General features: G+C 44.6%; 2 protein-coding genes across 3 annotated transcripts in view; both read left to right on the top strand.

Annotated features, from left to right (window-relative positions):
- Nucleotides 1-18,398, top strand: part of LOC138953780 (calpain-9-like) — a 28,086-nt gene extending 9,688 nt beyond the window's left edge. The window contains exons 11-18 of one of the 2 annotated variants that reach the window (XM_070325687.1): nucleotides 963-1,074; nucleotides 2,068-2,125; nucleotides 4,207-4,265; nucleotides 13,928-13,996; nucleotides 14,274-14,352; nucleotides 14,985-15,101; nucleotides 15,836-15,888; nucleotides 17,996-18,398. In XM_070325687.1, coding sequence (XP_070181788.1) covers nucleotides 963-1,074; nucleotides 2,068-2,125; nucleotides 4,207-4,265; nucleotides 13,928-13,996; nucleotides 14,274-14,352; nucleotides 14,985-15,101; nucleotides 15,836-15,888; nucleotides 17,996-18,022 — 574 coding nt within the window. In that variant the 3' untranslated portion in view covers nucleotides 18,023-18,398. Of the gene's footprint in view, nucleotides 1-962; nucleotides 1,075-2,067; nucleotides 2,126-4,206; nucleotides 4,266-13,927; nucleotides 13,997-14,273; nucleotides 14,353-14,984; nucleotides 15,102-15,835; nucleotides 15,889-17,995 lie in introns of those variants that run through there. The other variant, XR_011451609.1, reaches the window with a different exon arrangement.
- On the top strand, nucleotides 4,986-7,138 carry LOC138952539 (paraneoplastic antigen Ma3 homolog). The gene has a single exon (XM_070324224.1). The coding sequence runs from the start codon at nucleotides 6,242-6,244 to the stop codon at nucleotides 7,136-7,138; it is 897 nt and encodes a 298-aa protein (XP_070180325.1). The 5' UTR covers nucleotides 4,986-6,241.
- Nucleotides 18,399-20,867: the final 2,469 nt, after the last annotated feature.

Raw genomic sequence — 20,867 nt, 5'->3', positions numbered from 1 at the left:
GTAGAGAGCCATATCTGCTCAAGTTTCTAATGAATTGCTTTGAAAATTTCAGAAGTTATGACCAATAGGCTGACCAGAATGTTTGTGAACGTGTATATCAAACGACCTAGACCTAACTAGTTCACTTCGTCCCGTGACCTTTCTGGGTCCAACTATACGGACTTTTCTGTAACCTCGCTGCTAGCTTCGTGAAAGTCCCGTCGAACTTCAGCTAAACTGGTCCAGAGAAATAAGATATTCTTCGGCTTCTCAGATTATTCTTCTTTCTGGCATCTGGCCGCAATCCTCTTCTCATGGACAGGTTACTGGACGCACTGCACAAACATGAAGAGCGGACATCTGTTAAAGTGCTTTGACGATCGCGTCTCAGAAAACACAAGTAAGGGCTGGAACCTTCTCGTGCATTCTCTCCGGGCATTTTCTCCTCCCGTGCGATTAACATCGAGACCTTTCTCCTCGATGGACAGTCGTCAATTGTGCTGCTAAACTAGCTACGATTCACAAAGTTAACTGTTCGCTGGTTTGTGAGCTCTGTTCACTTCGTGCAACACACCTTTCCACATTTCCACGTGTATCTTGTTGGTGTTCGTGAATCGTGGAGGATACAAATGCTAACTCGGCCTGACTCAGTTGTTAGCCGTTTGATTTCCTTCACAGTCTTTATGGACAGGTGGTCGCCAGGGCAAGTTCGACTGTATTCTGAATGATGGTATCTTTGAATTATAAACCGGTGATCTGTTTTTTGATAAGAGAACACCAGTTCTGCAAACAATGCACCCCCAACTCTCCAAACCTTATTGTTTTCTGTGTCCTATTTGTTAGAGTTTCTGACAGACTTGTCTGTAACCGCCTGACACTGCAGGGCAATTTTCCTTGTTTTTATAAGGACAGTAAAATCTTGAGTCTACGTGATATCTTGCTTTAATTTCTAGGTCTTTACCACATGTACATTGTTTTGTTAGATATGCCGATGAGCCACCAGAGAAAGTGGAAGTGCCCCCACCCGAAACCTCCCCTAAATACAGAGAGCAGGAGGATCAGTTGAAGAAGTTCTTCTACGAAAAGTCTGGAGAGGTGGGTATGGTTGAATGATGTTGTTATACTGTGGTACCTTTTCATGGGGCGACACTCTTAAAATCAGCTACAAGTGTCTGTGCACTGCTGCTGTCCTGTGGTGACAGATGTACTTTGGTCAAGTTAATAGACCCGTGTCTGTCCTGTCGTGACAGATGTACTTTGGTCAAGTTAATAGACCCGTGTCTGTCCTGTCGTGACAGATGTACTTTGGTCAAGTTAATAGACCCGTGTCTGTCCTGTGGTGACAGATGTACTTTGGTCAAGTTAATAGACCCGTGTCTGTCCTGTCGTGACAGATGTACTTTGGTCAAGTTAATAGACCCGTGTCTGTCCTGTGGTGACAGATGTACTTTGGTCAAGTTAATAGACCCGTGTCTGTCCTGTCGTGACAGATGTACTTTGGTCAAGTTAATAGACCCGTGTCTGTCCTGTCGTGACAGATGTACTTTGGTCAAGTTAATAGACCCGTGTCTGTCCTGTGGTGACAGATGTACTTTGGTCAAGTTAATAGACCCGTGTCTGTCCGGGCCTGGATTTAAACCCATGACCATGTAGTTTCCATTTCCATTATTTTATCGTACCATTGCTGGGAAGTTGGGGTCACTTCCTCCTAGTGAAAAGTTAGCAGCAACAAGAGACATGAATGGGTTCAAACCCGTGTCCCTAGGATCACAAGTCCAGTGCTCTACCAACTGAGCTACCAGGTCCCCGTGTTATCAGTGGCCAGGTGTGTGAGCCACCACACGTGTCGTCGTTTCAATCAGTAGAAAAGTGTGATCTCTGTGTCATAAATTGTGATCTCTGATGTTCTTTTTTTAATTCTATTTTTAAAAGAAACAGGGCATTATAACTGAACGATCATTGCACGAAATTCACATCATACGCATTTGTCAAGGTTACATTCACTTTCTACTATTTTCTTTTGTTTTTCTTACTTTCTTTCATTCCTGTGGTTTAATTAGATGAACCATTTTTGTATATCTCACACAGGATATGGAGATCAGTTGTTTTGAGCTGCATGAAGCTGTCAACGAGGCATTAAAGAAGGGTGAGTACAGCGACTTGACAGTGATATATATGTGATATAAGCTAGTTTTCATATTACACTGGACACTCACATGTTTTCATGCACAGTGCATGTCTGTATCATTGTAGCATTTGTGTTTGATAAAAAAGAGCTACAGAAGCCATTTTCTTATATTACACTGGACACATGCATGTTTTCATGTGCAGTGCATGTCTGTATCATTGTAGCATATATGTGTTTGACAAAAAAGAGGTACAGAAGACATTTCTTATATTACACTGGACACATACATTTGTTAATGTGCAGTGCATGTCTGTACAGTATCATAGCAGTGTTTATTTTATCTACATGTATAACCAAAGATACACGTATAGCAAATGACATATGTGTATGTGCTCTTCATTGACTTGTAGACCATTCATGTTCATTTGAACATTCTGCGCTGAACTTAAGTGAAGGCTGCTCTGTTGCTTACTCAAGCTACTGAAAGAAAAGGGAGTAAAACACAATATGGTACTGTAGTAATAATATCATCCATATATTGTACATGTAGGTAACCATGTAAAGCTATTCATATCAGTTTATTCACATCAAATTCTTGCATGTAACTATTGGGGTGAAATACTCATTTTTTGCCGTGCTTGCAAGGTCAATACTTCATAATATCTGGTGAACTCTTGCATGCATACTTGAGCAATGAAACCTCTTCTACAAGACTTTGTCTTACAGCATGATAAATCAGGGTAATAATTGATGAGCTTAGAAGCAGTTGTGTAAAAGGTACATTGTACTCATTATTGCAGGCAATTTCCAACTTCTCAGCTGTTTGTTGGATTGTTGCTGTTATTGGTTTTCTTATAATTTTGTTTGTATCTTAAAGGTACTGAACTTGTCAAATCCAGGTGCACGGAGACCCTGGGGCTTTTAGTCATACCTCAGGCAGCTATCCGTTAGAAGAACTACCAAGTTTCATTGACTTGCACCCAAAGAGTCAAGAACTGCGATTTTTTTACGAATTAATCTCGTACTCGGACCCGGCTGGTCTTGACCTATTTTTGGATCTAAATTTAGATCAGGTAGATCACCACATCATGCACAAAAAGACACGTCACTAGCAAACTATGTCAGACGTCATCATGAGTTTGTGTAAAACAAAATGGAGGCCGGAATCACTCAGTTGAATCGAACTCCGACCAAACACCACGTAATAACTACCATATTTTCCGGGTCATAAGGCGCGACTTTTTTCCTCGAGTTTGACCCCTGCGCCTTGTATAACGAAGCGCCTAATCCGTGTATGAAATACGAAAAAAATCAAAGAGACCGCCTGAGTACCAGTCAAACAACTTGTGATAATGCATGTTTCAGCTACTAGGTACTACCCTGGCCAAGTTTCCTCTCAAGACATCATAGGTTAAACTCGGTCACTGACCCCGGTGCAGGAAGTGTTTCCTCTCTCAGATATGACAGGGGAACCACCTCTCATTGCTAAAACTGGGTCATTGACCCCTGGGAAGAAGGTCAGTGTCTATAAGCAAGGCAACCCAGCTATCACAATGGGCCTGCCTTTGATCTCACCGCACACACAGAGCACACATATTTCCACTCTGTATTCTTCCTTTGATGTGCGGCTTATTTTCATTCTTCGATATTATTCAATTTTGGTGCGCCCTATCGGCCCCCTGCGCCCAATGGGTGACTGGATTACAATTTTTTTTTAAAGAAGGGGGTGCGCCTTATGCGCTGTAGCGCCTTGTAACCCGGAAAATACGGTAGGTTAATTTATGCACTCGCGTGAACAAGAAACTGTCGAGCTTCACAGATGTCGTCGTTGGGTAGTTTTGGATTTGTTTTACTACCATAGGAGGATTTTTGAACTGTAAATGCACTCAGCTGCAACAAAAACGCAAAACGAAGGCTGTGAGCTGCACTGTGCCTTTAATGTTTGTATGGCATCAAAAAGAAGCATGCAGTATATTTATAGTGATAATACTCTACTCTTGCCATTTCTGTTTTCATGAAAGGTGCAACTACATATATATGTACTTCAGAATGTATGCTATATTGCTGTCCCTATTTCTTTTATTATCCGCTCTTTTCAGAACCATTGCACAGAGAAATTGGTCTCGATGCATGTCGATCTTTCGTCAGCCTGATGGATGTATCCTTTCACTGCTTTCACCCCTTCTCGTCCTCTGAGTATTCTGTGTATTGTAGTCGTAGTATGCTAAGTAGCAGTAGAAAACTGGGACTATATTTTAGCTATAAAATGTGTACCACCTTCATACGTATAAAAGACATATCTGGATTATTGCTGTATGTTTAGTTTGCAAATGCTTTTCTTTATGTTTTTATAATAGGTTATTACTGATTAATGTGGCATTGAGTTGTGAACATATTTAGCTTTATAGATCTTTAACCTGATGGTTTGTACACCACTGATTATTAGTGCTTACTGTAAAGTACTTCATAGTTATAACATATCATGGAGGTGTGACCAGACAAAAATCTAACTACTGGTACCTATGAGCTGCCGAAGATCCGGAATCAAACTTCTACCTTTGAGCTCATGGGGATCCAGTTTTCTTTGCGTAGTATTTTAGTTAGCGTCCCTTTTGTTTTCTTAATGCAACCTCTTTCCTGAAATTAGTAAATTGAGTGTTGCTCTAAAACTATATTTCTGTCCCTTTATTCCGACAGCTCAATAGTTTCAGTCAGAAATCTAAATAAATATAACTTTCTTCTCCGGTCTAGTTTCTTGTCACCTACTTTCTCCTCATGTTTAGTATTCGTACAATTTATCCTTGCGCCTTCCGAGTGGCTTTCGCGCGGAGAGGGAGAGCGAAGCAAGAGTGTGCAAGATCTTTGTCCCAAGGTATGTAATATGATGCATTGTTATTTCATTATTGACGATGTATGCTCATTTGAGGGTTTTCTTCATGGTTTGTCGGTTAGAGCCATTTGAAGTGAAGTCAGGCAGTAAACATGTGCTTTTTCGACCGGCCTATGAAAATGTATACTGTAAACGGAATCAGCAATTAGCATTGATTTTTTGATGCTTTGGTTATTCCGATATGAGATAAGTGCGTAAATCAGCGGGAAACAGTTTCAGATGATTTTTAAGACTTTTCCCAAGCTAGACATAGTGATCAAGTACAACCCCTCTTTCCCTTCTTCTTCCCCACTTTAGCTATTTTTTTGACGTATTTTTAGATTGTGACGTCAATAGATCTCGTGTAACCTGTGATGTCATAAAAAGGATTTCCATGCACAGACCCATGACGTCACCGGAAATGGTGTATTAGTTTACTCATAGAGTAGTGATGTCGTAGAAATGTGTGTAGTTGGGGAAACCCCTTTTTCAAAATGTAAACAGTTCTGTTTGATTTCTGAATGTCAGCAATCAAAGCTTAGATTCTTTTCATGAGACTTTATAACATTGTTAATCAAATTGTAAATTCGTTTTTGGAACATTATGAAATATTTCCATTGAACATTTGCACTTATACAGACACTCAGCCAGATCACATTCAAGCAATTGTAAAACACAGGCATTCCAACTCAAGGTTGTTTTATAATTTTATTTGAACTTGATTCTTGTATAATTTTATTAGAACAAATACTTACTAGTGTTTCTTGTATGTTTTCAGGCCCTTCAAACTTCAAGCTTCTAGCTTCTAGCTTCTAGCTTGTATGTTTACAAGTTTACCGGAGGTTATGTCAAGTTAAATATGGAATAAAGAGCAAGAGAAATGGCAACGTCTTAGAGACTTCTTTGTCGTCTTTATTTTCCTCCTCCTCCTTCCACCCTTCTACAAGTGGCGTCGCCGACAACAGGATGGACACAGGGCCTTGTGGACGCGGGAACGACCTCAACAACTTCGAGGGCAGGATGGGCGCAGTAACACCGCGCAGGACAACAACATCCTGAACGACTTCAACAACTTTGAGGGCAGGATGGGCGCAGTAACACCGCGCAGGACAACAACATCCTGAACGACTTCAACAACTTTGAGGGCAGGATGGGCGCAGTAACACCGCGCAGGACAACAACATCCTGAACGACCTCAGCAACTTCGAGGGCAGGATGGGCGCAGTAACACCGCGCAGGACAACAACTACATCCTGAACGAGATCATGGCAGACGAAGCCGCGGAAGCCGTTGCGGCACTGCAACGAGAGGTTGCGGAACTTAAGAAGCAGCAAACCAAGCTGATTATCCTACCATCCGAACAGAGAGAAGTGAAAAAATTTTACGGACAAAACTTTGATAAATTTCAACAAGATATCGCGAGATTGCTGTCTGAAAGAAGCTTGGAAGAAGACGAACAGTATGATTTTATCATAAGACACGTGTCACAAGACGTGAGAGATGAGGTAGCCTGTAGGAATCCTGATAGAACGGCTGAAGCATTACTTCAAACACTACAAGATGCATTCGGAGAAAAAGACAATGTTAGCGACTTGCTAGAAAAGTTCTACTTAGTAAAACAGGTAGAGGGTGAAAGTATAACATCATTCTCACATCGTCTGAACAGTGCTTTCATGAAGTTGCAACAGAAACTGAAAGATGAGAAGCAGACAGCCATGGCTGCGGATGTATTGAGAGACAGGTTTGTCGGTGTGCTGACGAACAACTTCTTGCGCAAGCAGTTGCGCGAGGAGATTGAGAGGAAAAAAGGCGTCACGTTCCTCGCTCTACGAGACCAAGCAGTAAGATGGGCAGAAGAAGACTCTAGCAGTACGTCCGCTAGCAGCCAGAAAGTTTCCACCAACTTGGAGCTGGAAGCGAAGGTGACCAAGGTGTTGGACCTTCAACAACAGGTGCTGTCGGGATTGCAGAAGCTGACCACTCGAGTCGACCGGTTAGAGAGGAATCGGCGTCCTGACGACCGTGAAGGCGGCCAGCGCGACCCCGGCCAGAAGTTGCCTTTCTCCAAGGATGGGCGGCCGTACTGTTTGGAGTGTGGGGTACTGGGCCATATTCGGCGGTCATGCCCACAGTTAAACGGAGGGCCTCCACGGCGCAACTAAGGAGTCGGCACGTGGAGGATGATGAACTGAGCCGTGACTCCTTTCTCACCAGAGCTGTGGGGAAGAGCCCTAGAACGGTGGTAGACATTGGCGGCCACAAGATTCCTGCGTTGATTGACACGGGTTCCCAAGTTAGTTTAGTTAGCGAACGCGTGTTTGCTAAATTTTCACGCAACGTGAGATCAGTGCCATTAACCATGAAAGTAACAGCGGCAAATGGGTCAGAAATCCCATATGATGGTTATTTCGAATCTGATGTGATTGTGTGGGGACAGTTGGTCCGGAAAAAAGTTTTTCTTGTGGGAAAGGAGTCGGCCAGCAGTCAGTCTAGCGAAGACGTTATTATAGGCATGAACATTTTGAGCGAGTTGAAAGAATTCGAGTCGTGCCCAGAGCTGCTAGGGACAGCTAAAGTAGCCGGTAGAGACTCTGTTTTGATCCCTTCTGGATCCGCCGTCCGTGTACGTGTGGGTGGGTTGCGTGAGACTGACCTCCGGCCGTCTCAGGTTTTGATTGAGCCCCTACCCATTTCTCCCCATGGCTTGATTATACTGCCGACTGCGAGTGAAGTGCGTGGGAGAGATGTGTGGGTGCAAGTGGTGAATGTGAACGTAGAAGACATAATTTTGAAACCAAAGACAAGAATAGGCACTTTCCACTTTGTTTGCGGTGAAGCGCCTCGAAGCTCAGTGGAGCTTGAAGTGAAATGTGACAGGGTGGTGGTAGTGAACGCAGCAGAGGAACATTGTAGCATCCCTTTTGATTTGTCAGAATGTGATGTTGCCCCCTCAGATAAGAAGAAGTTAGAAACGCTTCTTTCCAAGTTCCCCGACCTGTATTACACCCCTGAAACCGGCCTCGGTTACACAGAGGTGAGCAAACACCGTATCCATATGACAGATGATGTCCCAGTCACTTCCCCTTTCAGGAGAATTCCCCCGAACGAAATTCAAGAAGTCAAGAAACATATTGAGAGTTTATTGGACCAAAACATCATCACCAAAAGCACTAGCCCTTACGCGTCGCCCATCGTGATAGTACGAAAGAAAAACGGAGACATCAGAATGTGCATAGATTACAGGAAATTGAACGCCAAAACTATCCCTGATGCTTTCCCCCTTCCCAGAATAGACGATTCATTGGACGCCTTGGGCAAGGCGAAGCTTTTCACCACCTTGGACTTGGCGTCTGGGTACCATCAAGTTGCCATGGACGAAAGAGACCGGCAGAAGACCGCATTCACCACACCCTTCGGGTTGTACGAATATATGCGAATGCCAATGGGGTTAATTAACTCAGGAGCCACGTTCCAAAGAATGATGTCTTCCACCATGTCCGATTTGGCGTTCAAGATTCTTCTGGTGTACCTGGACGACCTGTTAATCTACAGCAGCAACTTTGAAGATCACCTCGAAAGACTAGAGACTGTCCTCTCAAGATTGCAGCAAGTCGGGCTGAAAGTCAACCCCAAGAAATGCACATTTGCTCAGAAGTCGGTAGAGTACCTTGGTCACACCGTCTCTGCAGACGGTATCGCAGCGTCCAAAGAGAAAACGAGGGCTGTATCGTCGTGGAAAGTGCCGACCACACTGCGAGAACTGAGGGCGTTTCTTGGCTTCGCCAGTTATTACCGACGCTTCGTGAGAGATTTCGCCAAGATTGCAGCCCCACTCAACAACCTCGTTTCGTTGGCGTATCAGACGCAGGGACCAAAGAAACGACAAAGCAAGAACGTCGACATCGCCTCAAATTGGACTCCTGACTGTCAAAAAGCGTTCGACACCCTGAAGGCCGCTTTGATTTCACCACCGGTGTTGGGCTATGCATCTTTTGACCGCCCCTTCATCCTTGAAACAGACGCCTGCAGCCAAGGCATAGGCGCCGTTTTGAGCCAAGACCAACCAGAAGGTCGCCGAGTCATCGCATATGCCAGTCGTACGTTACGACAGGGAGAACGGAACACGAGTAACTACAGCAGCCTGAAGCTAGAGTTACTTGCCCTGAAGTGGGCGATATGCGAAAAGTTCAGACATTACCTGATGGGATCAACTGTACTGGCGTACACGGACAACAATCCACTCAGTCATTTGAAGACGGCCAAGTTGGGGGCGATCGAACAAAGGTGGGCAGCAGAGTTGGCGTGTTTCGATTTCACGATCAAGTTCCGCTCGGGAAGGGAAAACATTAACGCCGACGCGTTAAGTCGATTCCCCACCCCCGACACCAAATCGGACAGTGAAGACGACGAACTGATCGCGGTTTCGTGCAGTCAGCAAACGAGGGATCCTGAAATAGAAGTGGTTGTTCATCGAGCATCGGTTGAAGAGCTTAACGCAATCAGCCGCCTCGGAGAGGAACAATTCGACATCACCGGTCCTAAGAACCCCCTGAAAGTGCAAGAGGACACCTACCCCGACCTCCTAGCGACCTGCTTCCCCTCGCTCGGAAAAGCAAGACTTGCCGAGGCTACACTTTCGGACTCCTCCCTCATGTCTCTCGCCCCTTTCATCCGAAAGAAGAACAGACCCTCGTTGAAAGAAGCCGTGACCCTGGGAAGTGGAGCAAAGCCGTATCTCCGTCATCTTGCCAAAATGAGGATAGAAGACAACGTGATTTATAAAGATGCTATAGACCCCGTGCACGGCACGATTTCACAGATCGTTGTGCCAGAAAGTCTGCGGCCTATGATGCTGGACCTTGTCCATCAGCAAGCTGGTCACCAGGGCCCAGACCGAGCCCTCCAACTGCTACGCCGTCGTGTATTCTGGCCGAACATGCACCTTGATGCAGACGAGTGGTGCAGACGTTGCCAGAGATGTCAAGTAGCAAAGAAACCAGGCACGACGCCTAGAACACCTATGGGACACCTCCTGGCGACCAAGCCGCTCGAAGTGGTTTCCATTGACTTCACGGTGTTGGAACCGTCCAGTGATGGGAAAGAAAACGTTTTAGTCATCACCGACGTGTTCACTAAATTCGCCATCACAGTCGTCACCAAGGACCAGACGGCAGCCACAGTGGCAAAGGCATTGATCACACACTGGTTCGCGCACTATGCAATTCCCCAGCGCATCCACTCCGATCGCGGCCGGAACTTCGAGTCGTCCATCATGCAGGAGCTCTGTGCACACTACGGCATCATGAAATCTCGCACTACAGCTTACCATCCAGCCGGGAACGGCCAGTGCGAGAGATTTAATCGCACCATGCACGGTTTGCTGCGAACTCTGGAATCAGAACAGAAGAAGAAATGGCCCGCCTACCTCCCGGAACTTTGCCACGTGTACAACTGTACCCCCCATGCCACTACCGGTTTCTCCCCATTTTACTTGATGTTCGGTAGAGACCCCAGAATGCCTTTAGACCTGTTTTTGGGAGAGAAACAAGAAGCTTGGCAAGCCGTGATGCCGAACGAGTGGTTGGGAAACCACCTCGACAGATTGAAGTGGGCGCATGATGCAGCTGCAAAGCGGTCGGGTGCCAAGGCAGACAAACGGAAGGAACGCTACGACCGTGGACTGGCGAGTTCGGACCTGCGACCGGGCGATTTTGTGTTGCTACGACGGCGTTACTCTGGGCGCAGCAAGATCCAAGACCAGTGGGGAGAACGAGTGTTCATTGTAGTCGAGGCGCCAACAGCAAGTGGCGGTCCCCATGTAGTCAAACCGCAAGATGGAGCTGGCCAAGCGTTCACAGTCACGCGTTCAGAACTCCGACCGTACTTTCCCCCCCTGTTTCTCCAACCCATGGGCACCCCCGAGCCAGCAGTGCCAGAGTCCGAACCAGTTCAGAAAGAGTCGGATGTGTATGTAGAATGGACGGTGACCCTTCCCCCTCTCAGACCATCCAGGATTCCAATCCCTGCAGTACCCGTGGTCGCACCGGTACTCCCACCCCCGGCCCCACCAGCAGGATTCCCAGCCCCAGAGCCCACAATCCCACGTGGTCGTCCACGTGCATGTCAGCCCTCTCCCCCTGACCCAGAGAGACGGTCCCGCCGAGAGACTAAGGGTAAACCCCCTGTCAGATTTCAGCAGCTGTAGTCATTTGTGACAATGACATTGAGTATTCTGTAGTCACAAAAACTGTTCTTGTGTGTGTGGATGGATGCCTATAAATACAGGATCTATCATGTGCAATGATGATAAAGACAATAAACTTAGTTATTCAACTTAACAGGTTGCTTTGTCAGTGTTAGGGTTAACAGTCAGCTAAACATAGCTAGTGTTACTCACCTAAATATGAGACTTAAGTACAAGTGTACTGTACTTCAACGGGAAATGGTGTAGCTTTGTATTAGGCTTTCTGATCATTCGGTTTAAAAACCTGGTTTCAGTCAGTTTTGCACTAAGTGGATATACAAGCTAGTGTTTGTTTTTGTCACCTATATGTAGTCGCTAGACTGAACTGATGACTCAGACTCCTCACACATTTGTTATGAAGAATATATGCTGCACAGGTTTTTTTGCTTTTGAAATTAAAATGTATGTTTGTATGATATTGCATTTGAGGAACATCTCCAGCCTTACATGTCTTGTTTTTTTATAATTGTTTTTTTTTCGCCTCTGCTCCTAACAGAGCAGGGGAGGTAATTTCATTTTTTATGAGACCCTGGTTTTCATTTGAGCTGGGGAGCATAATGTAAATGCGTTGAAGTTTTTGTTTGTGAGAATAATTCTTGTAAGTATGTTTCAAAAGGACGTTTTGAGGTGGTCCTTCTAGTAAAGTTTTCGGATTTGTTGTACTGGCATCGGTGAAATACTGATGATTTGGTTTTTCTGTTTTGACGATTTCGAGTCAGTTGGCTTAAATGCACTGGTTTATTCTTGTCAGGTTTAAAAACCAACAGATTACCTTTAATCTTTAACGATTGGAAGATTAGCTAGTCGATTTTGTTGGGTGTAAATATTATAGCTGCGTACTGATTTTCTCATGACTGGAGACCTGAGGTGTTCAGGTATATCCGTTTGAGTAGACATGTGTATGTAGCGACAATAGACATTGATTTGTCTGTAACGATAATCCAACTTTGTTTAGCTTTAACGCTCTTCGCCATTTTTATCCGATTGTCGTTGCCTAAAATTGTGTCATGCGGAGTCTGGAGAGTTGAGTTGACGTTACATTTTCAACATGTCTGTATAGAACTTGTAAACATGTTTGCCGGTGGTTTTTAGTTATGGTTTTACTTGGAGACCGTTTTCAGGAAATCGTTGGTGTATTTTATCCGCTGGTTTTTGGGTGCGGACAATAGATTTTTGCTGTTGTAGTTTTTGGTTGTATTCATGGGGACCATGAATATCGAGCAGGGGAGATTTATGTGACCAGACAAAAATCTAACTACTGGTACCTATGAGCTGCCGAAGATCCGGAATCAAACTTCTACCTTCGAGCTCATGGGGATCCAGTTTTCTTTGCGTAGTATTTTAGTTAGCGTCCCTTTTGTTTTCTTAATGCAACCTCTTTCCTGAAATTAGTAAATTGAGTGTTGCTCTAAAACTATATTTCTGTCCCTTTATTCCGACAGCTCAATAGTTTCAGTCAGAAATCTAAATAAATATAACTTTCTTCTCCGGTCTAGTTTCTTGTCACCTACTTTCTCCTCATGTTTAGTATTCGTACAATTTATCCTTGCGCCTTCCGAGTGGCTTTCGCGCGGAGAGGGAGAGCGAAGCAAGAGTGTGCAAGATCTTTGTCCCAAGGTATGTAATATGATGCATTGTTATTTCATTATTGACGATGTATGCTCATTTGAGGGTTTTCTTCATGGTTTGTCGGTTAGAGCCATTTGAAGTGAAGTCAGGCAGTAAACATGTGCTTTTTCGACCGGCCTATGAAAATGTATACTGTAAACGGAATCAGCAATTAGCATTGATTTTTTGATGCTTTGGTTATTCCGATATGAGATAAGTGCGTAAATCAGCGGGAAACAGTTTCAGATGATTTTTAAGACTTTTCCCAAGCTAGACATAGTGATCAAGTACAACCCCTCTTTCCCTTCTTCTTCCCCACTTTAGCTATTTTTTTGACGTATTTTTAGATTGTGACGTCAATAGATCTCGTGTAACCTGTGATGTCATAAAAAGGATTTCCATGCACAGACCCATGACGTCACCGGAAATGGTGTATTAGTTTACTCATAGAGTAGTGATGTCGTAGAAATGTGTGTAGTTGGGGAAACCCCTTTTTCAAAATGTAAACAGTTCTGTTTGATTTCTGAATGTCAGCAATCAAAGCTTAGATTCTTTTCATGAGACTTTATAACATTGTTAATCAAATTGTAAATTCGTTTTTGGAACATTATGAAATATTTCCATTGAACATTTGCACTTATACAGACACTCAGCCAGATCACATTCAAGCAATTGTAAAACACAGGCATTCCAACTCAAGGTTGTTTTATAATTTTATTTGAACTTGATTCTTGTATAATTTTATTAGAACAAATACTTACTAGTGTTTCTTGTATGTTTTCAGGCCCTTCAAACTTCAAGCTTCTAGCTTCTAGCTTCTAGCTTGTATGTTTACAAGTTTACCGGAGGTTATGTCAAGTTAAATATGGAATAAAGAGCAAGAGAAATGGCAACGTCTTAGAGACTTCTTTGTCGTCTTTATTTTTCTCCTCCTCCTTCCACCCTTCTACAGAGGTTAAAGAAGCATTTTAAGATTTATTTTCCAGTCAACCTGTAGACCTCATAATTATGAATTTGCCGTTTTGTTGTTGTTGTGCTTCGTGATCAGATTATGTATTGATTAACTTGATCCATTTAGTCTCTTAACACATGGCAACAGGTTGATAACAGTGGTCGCCTTGGATACACTGAGTTCCAGTATCTTTGGAGTGTGCTCAGAAGCTGGAAGGTAAGAAGAAGTAGCTTAGAGTGCATAGGTGCTGCATTCAATAATAAAAAATGCTTTTAGTTTCTACCAGGAATTATAAATCGTTTGAAGATAATCAAATTTCATTTTACAACTGTAGATACAGTATGTAACCTTTATGTCAACAAACATGCCAAGATATGTAATGCAAACTTTTTTCCCTAATAAAACACAATAAAGACGGAAGAAAATTGGTATTTTCTATGTATACCCCTGGTACATATGTCTAACCTTTATGTTTAATCTTTTGCTGTCACAGAAAACGTTCTTGCAGCATGATGCAAACAACTCAGCCAAGATGAATTCACGAGAACTTCGCACAGCCCTTGCTTCAGCTGGTATGTTTACTGGATTATCAATCTGTGCGTGTATTTGTAATTGTTTGTTCATGTGTTTGAGTCTAGCATTTGTATTTGTTTGTACAGGCATGAGACAGAGAAAGAAAGAGAGAGAGAGTGTGGGTGTGTGGGTGGGTGGGTCTGTGCGTGCATGTGTGTGTGAGTGTGCGTGTGTGTGTGTGTGTGTGCGTGTGTGTGTGTGCATGGTGTAGCTGGCAGCCGGTTTTTGGTTTCATCGGCTGCCGATGTTTTTGTTCCAGGAGAGTTTTTTTTGGGCATTTTAAATACTAAAAAAGCTGGACCCCAACTTTTGCCGGTTTTTGGAATTTTCCAGGTTGCACCCATGTGCATGTGTGTGTGTGCGCGTGTGTGTGTGTGTGTGGGTGCATGCATGCGTGCGTGTGTGTGTGTGTGTATGTGTGCATGCGTGCGGACATGCATGCGTGCGGACGTGTGTGCGTGTGTGTGTGTGTGTGCATGCGAGCACTCTTGAGTGAGAGAGAGTGAGTGAATCAGAGACTCAGAGATGGAACCTCTGATGCATCATATGCTTGTACCCATCTCTTTTGTCGGTGTGTTAGTCACATATCCAATAAGTTGCGGTGTACAAAATATTTGAACTTTACTTTCAGGATACAAAGTGAGCAACGGGATGCTGGCAGCAGCCATTTTTCGTTACGCTGACCCAAGCGGGTCCATCTCACTGGACAACTTTCTCATCCTGATGGCGAAGCTGATGAAACTTTTCAGTGAGTACAGTGGAACCCCCCTTTGAAGACCTGAAAAAATCTGAAAAAATAAGACCTGAAAAAATCTGAAAAAATAAGACCTGAAAAAATCTGAAAAAATCTGGTCTTAAAAGGAAGGAGTCTTAAAATGGGGGTAAATTTACAGATGTTATAAACAGATCTGAAAAAATCAAGGTCTTAAAAAGGTCTGAAATTGTAATCATTCTTTCTTTATTTTTTTTAAAATTCTAAGTTTTGTTGGTGACTCTTTCATGTCAACTGTAGAGACACAGCCATTGTATTAGCTAGATTTGGTCGATGGTCATTTACTGAACTGTAACTAAATGTCGAAGAAGGAATTAAGCACTTCTTTTTGTTGAATGAGCCACTGTTTTTGCTGGCACAGAGAACCAGCCATGGTATTTTTAAAAGGTGCATGTTTTAGCTGTAGTTTTCCTGTAGTTTCTCACAGTGGTATCAAAAGCGAGTCGACCTCTAGTCTGCAATGACAAGAAAATTTAAACTTCTGACATAGGTTGTCATGAGTTGCCATCAAGTTTTGTTCAGTAAAATGGTCATGCAATTGTATTTTTGGGTCGTTTGAAAAAATTATTTCAAAATAAGAAGTGAATGGTCTTATCTGTCGATGTGTATTTGAAGAATTTTTTCTTTTAGTGGCCGTTAACTGCTAACATATTTTGTGTTTGTTTTTAGCTGCAAATGATACTGTATTGTTCTTCATTTTGACTCACCAGATGTACATCACAAGTACCAGAAGGATGGCAAAGCTGCCTTCACTTTACAGCAGGTACGTTCCAAGGATGGTTAGCCCAGACCTGTTTACACTACACATTGAGCGTAGTAAACTACGATTTTGGTCCCCAAACTACGCAACTACGCATGCTTGTCTTATACTACGCAAACGTTTCGTTTCGACTACACATTTTGACATTTTGAATACGCAAAAACGCGATTGAGTTCCGATCCATAATTTGTACTAATCAGGGCCGGACTACCGGGGGGGTTATGGGGGTTGCGCAACCCCCCCTCCCCACCCCTAGCCTAAACATGTACCTCACTTATTTAAAACATTTTTTATTATTGATTATTTTATGCCGTTTCGTGCAAGGAGCGTCCATTTTCCTATCTCAGATTATGACCTACCCATCAGCTTCAGGGGGCTTTGCCCCCTGACCCCCACACGGGGCTCTGCCCCTTGACCCCGCCAGGGGGGGGATCGAAAACATCCCCCTGGACCACCACTGGCAACCCCCCCCCTCCTCTTAGCCTAGTCCGGCCCTGCTAACCGGTTGTGTACTGCGTGCAAAACATGCCCGGCGCCCGCGAGAGTAGCGTAGTCAGTTGGTCTTGCTGCTGTTATTACAACTATCGCGGGCGTGTCAGCACATACTTTTCTGAACGCGGTCACTTCGTAGCTCATTCTTTCTGGAGGGAAAAAAATGGCTACAGCGACGAACACGGATTCAGAAGACTTTGGCGATCAACCGCCACGGAGCAAAAAAAAGAAGCTTGGTCAAACTCCCAGCAAGGCTTTTCTGCCAAAGTACTATGAGGAGCATCCATGCCTAGTTTCGTGGAGAAAAGGGAAGCATTTTGCCCACTGCACTGTGTGCAACACGGCTTTTTCAGAGAAGCACAGTGGGCTTTACGACCGTGTAACCGCCACAAGAAAAGCACTTCTCATGAGGAATTCGAGAAATCCCGACCAAAGCAGAGGAAAAATTGGACTGTTTTGTGAAGAAACCCGTGCCAGGGAAAGAAGACCAAGACAAGCTCACTTTTGAGAGATCGGTAACCAGAGCAGAGGCAATGACCTGCCATATTATTATTATTGCCGACGCAAACCTGTTCTGTTTATATGCAAATTTGCCTTCATGTTGATACACATACTCCCAGTCCCTACTTTTTGTGACTTGATGTTCTCAGATTGTCACAGGTCTTGAATAGGGGGTCCCACTGTATATGAACTGCATACCCCTCAACATAGCTTTTTTTAAACAAATCAAATGTTCCAAACTAGTTAATAATTTTTTTCTTAACAAATAAACTTAATGCTTGGCTTGTATTTTTGTGGGGGCTTTGTTTGTATTTGTATGAGGAGTATTGTTCACATTGTAATAGTTTTGTTTGGAGTGTTGAGTGTTTGTTTTAGTACGGTATAAGTAACTGTTCTGTTTTGCGGTTTGGGTTGATCGAATTGAAATACTACACATTCACCTGCCAAACTACACATTTGCCTTATTTTCACACCCAAAACTACACATGGTACATTTCAGGGGTAGGCAGGTCTGTTAGCCTATCTCAAATCTTGCAGGAAGCCGGTAGAAACCAGAAACAGATACGTCATAGGTTAAAGCGGGCATTTCTTGGATCTGTACATTTAGAGCTCAATCGGGTGATATTTCGTGCTCTGGGAAGCAAAGGTCTGAATGTGATTTTCTGTCTTTTCTGTGTACATGCAGCATGTATTTTTTATTATTTACTTTCTTTGCAGTAAGACTGTTGCATGTTTTCTCCTTCCTCATCAATTCTGTTTTTAACTCAGAAACAATTAAGCACTGATACATATTTTGACTTCATTTAGCTTATCAGTAAATCTCAAAACACTTGCCTTCTCAGTGCACATAAAGCTCAAACTTTTACAAGAGATGCTTCAAGAAAGATGTGGCACACTGAACTCTGTTCTTATGCTTGTTCAAGCTGTGCAGCTGAAACCCTTTAGTTTTAACCGCACAGTTGTCTCTGTGAATCCAAAGACACAACACAAATTAGCTACAATTTTAGAATTTGGTACACCAGAATATGAACCAGCCCTGATTGTCCTCACAGATGAAGCTTTATGTTGAAAATTGCTGTGTAGATATGTTGCTAATTTAACCTTTTTGTTATTGCAGTGGGTGGAAGAGTCCTTGAGGCTCTGAGCAAGAGGCAACCAAGTGGAGGGGATGTCACGAGGAATCGTTCAGGCAGGCTAGCTTGTGTTCATCCAGCAGTGTGTTTTCAAAAAGAGGGGGGCCGGGTAGCTCAAGTGGTAGAGCACTGGACGTGTGAACCCAGGATCACAGGTTTTAATCCAGGCCGGGACGGATATGGTTAAACTCTATTTGCAGAATCAGAGACGATATCAATGTTCTACCCCATTGTCACCACTGTGGCATGTAAAAGACCTCGATCATTCTGCCATAAGTGCAGGTGGCTGATTACACCTAAACACATATACACCTGTGTATCTCATCTAAAGTCGGGGTAACACCTGGGAACATGCCCCTTATGGTTTCACTGTGAGGGCGTAAAACAACATTAAATTACATATTCTTACTCCGAGTCACATATTTAGCATTGACGCAGTCGATAGCTAAGGTGTCTGAAACGCTATCCCGCCTATAGTCTAAGGGAAGCAACCCAAGCTAAAAAGTAGCAAGCTTGCTACCCTGGGTTGCCTCCCGTAGCGTATCACGCCACAGATCTCGTACCTGGTACGAGACACCCTCATTCGACTCCTTTCAGCCAGAGAGATAAGGTCGTTTTTTGCGCTATGCTCCGAGGCCGTTTCGTTTTGTCAGCCTGACACCCTCCGGCCTCGGCCTCCCGTCTTCTCCTAGCTGTTTCCAGTTGGTGAGATTGTTCCTTATTTTATTTTGACTTTGTATTGATTCTGCTGGAAATTGCTTACGTCCTCTGGACTCAGAAGTTTCTTCAGCGGTTTCTAGTTGCGTTGGTCGCCATTTTGGTGGCCATTTTTTGCTAGCACGTGGTGTTTCTACTGAGTTGGTTTTCGTCCGTGCTCGGACAGTGAGCTTACTCGGTAGGAAGTTAGTTTTAGATGCCTTGTAGGTATCTTTTTCTTGCTAGTAAATAATTTTTCTGCTGAATTTCTTGTCCGCTCTGGACTTCGATTTTACAGTAGTTGTTTTGTTGGCCTCCAGTTGGAGCCATTTTTCGCTAGCACGCTGTGTTTCTACTGAGTAGTTTTTCGTCCGTGCCCGGTCGCTTTACTATCTTGGTAGGCTGTTAGTTTTAGCTGCTTTAGCGGCTACTGCGCTAGTGCTAAGTTTATTTTCTACTAGGATTCTTCATCCGTTCTGGACTTAGAATTCTACAGTAGTTGTATTCGGCGGCCGCCTTTTGGTAGTCGTCCTTTATCCTAGCATGTTGTGCTATCGAGATGTTTACGTCCTTTCTAGGAATGTAAACTACCTTGGTAGGCTGTTATTTAGCTTCTTACGAAGCTATTATTATTTTGCTAGTTGATTATTCTGCTGATTTTTAGGTCCGTTCCGGACTCAGTTAAATTTTTAGTAGTCTTTGTTTACCTCTTGTCAGCTTACGTTTTCGGCAGCTGCACTTCCGGTTAGACTGGTATGCCTGTTTGGGTCCGTGCTCGGACTTTGAACATTTTGCCAGTAGCATGTTTTTGTAGCTACTTTTGTGGCTTGTTTGCTAGTGCTAGTTCCGGTTCTGCTGAAGCCTACGTCCTCGAGACTTGTTACTTTTCAGTAGATTTCTTTCTCACGTCGCCGGCTGGGCGTTTAGTGAGAAAAGACGGGGGGGGGGGGGGGGGGGGGGGGGGGGGCTTCCTCGTCTTATGCCAATAGCCCCATGGTACATGTTTCTGATCCTAAGACTAATTCGGTCTTTTCTGTGCCTTTTTCGGCGCCGGAAGAGACTCCGTCTGTCTCTCAGACGTCAGTTTCGGCCGCTTGTGCGGCCGTTTCTCCCCCTTTGTTGACACCAGAGCCTAGCGCTCTGGTGACTAGTCTTATTGCTTCTTTGCTTACAGAGATCCGTACTTCTGGGGGCGGGCATCCCTTGCTTGGTGGCTTCGAGGGTGACGACGGCAGCTTCGGATTCCGGACGTTTTTTACCCGGGTCCTTGTCGCTCACTTGCGTTTCCGGAGCGTTGGCCCAGTCTACTGGCGCTCGTGTTGTCTCTGGATTCCACTCGCTGGGACAAGCTTCCCTTCGTGGCCGGCCTCAGTGGCTTCCGCTTGCGGGAGTGCACCTGAGCGTGTCCCTTCGGGGACGCGGCCAGTACAAGGTATGTGCTCGCAGCAGCCGTCTTCGGCAGCTGCACTTCCGGTTCCCGGAAGTAGTGGTTCACTGGTTGCGGACAGACCATGGTCCCCTCCGGTTCGAGCTGCGCTTTACGTCAGCAGTCGTCCGCGACAGCTGCTTCCAGTTTCGGCCAGAAGTAAGAGGTTCACCGGCTAGTGCACAGGCTGCTGTCACGTCCGGTTCGAGCTTCGACTTACGTCAGCAGTCGTCCGCGACAGCTGCTTCCGGCTCCGGCCGGAAGTAAGAGGTTCACTGGCTAGTGCACAGGCTACTGTCACGTCCGGTTCGAGCTTCGACTTACGTCAGCAGTCGTCCGCGACAGCTGCTTCCGGCTCCGACCGGAAGTAAGAGGTTCACTGGCTAGTGCACAGGCTACTGTCACGTCCGGTTCGAGCTTCGACTTACGTCAGCAGTCGTCCGCGACAGCTGCTTCCGGCTCTGGCCGGAAGTAAGAGGTTCACTGGCTAGTGCACAGGCTACTGTCACGTCCGGTTCGAGCTTCGACTTACGTCAGCAGTCGTCCGCGACAGCTGCTTCCGGCTCCGTCCGGAAGTAAGAGGTTCACTGGCTAGTGCACAGGCTACTGTCACGTCCGGTTCGAGCTTCGACTTACGTCAGCAGTCGTCCGCGACAGCTGCTTCCGGCTCCGGCCGGAAGTAAGAGGTTCACCGGCTAGTGCACAGACTACTGTCACGTCCGGTTCGAGCCTTG

This window comes from Littorina saxatilis, linkage group LG17 (genome assembly GCF_037325665.1).
Source record: "Littorina saxatilis isolate snail1 linkage group LG17, US_GU_Lsax_2.0, whole genome shotgun sequence".
Classification (NCBI taxonomy): Eukaryota; Metazoa; Mollusca; class Gastropoda; order Littorinimorpha; family Littorinidae; genus Littorina; species Littorina saxatilis.
Note: the sequence above shows the minus strand (reverse complement) of the source record. Positions and strands in the feature narration are given on the sequence as shown.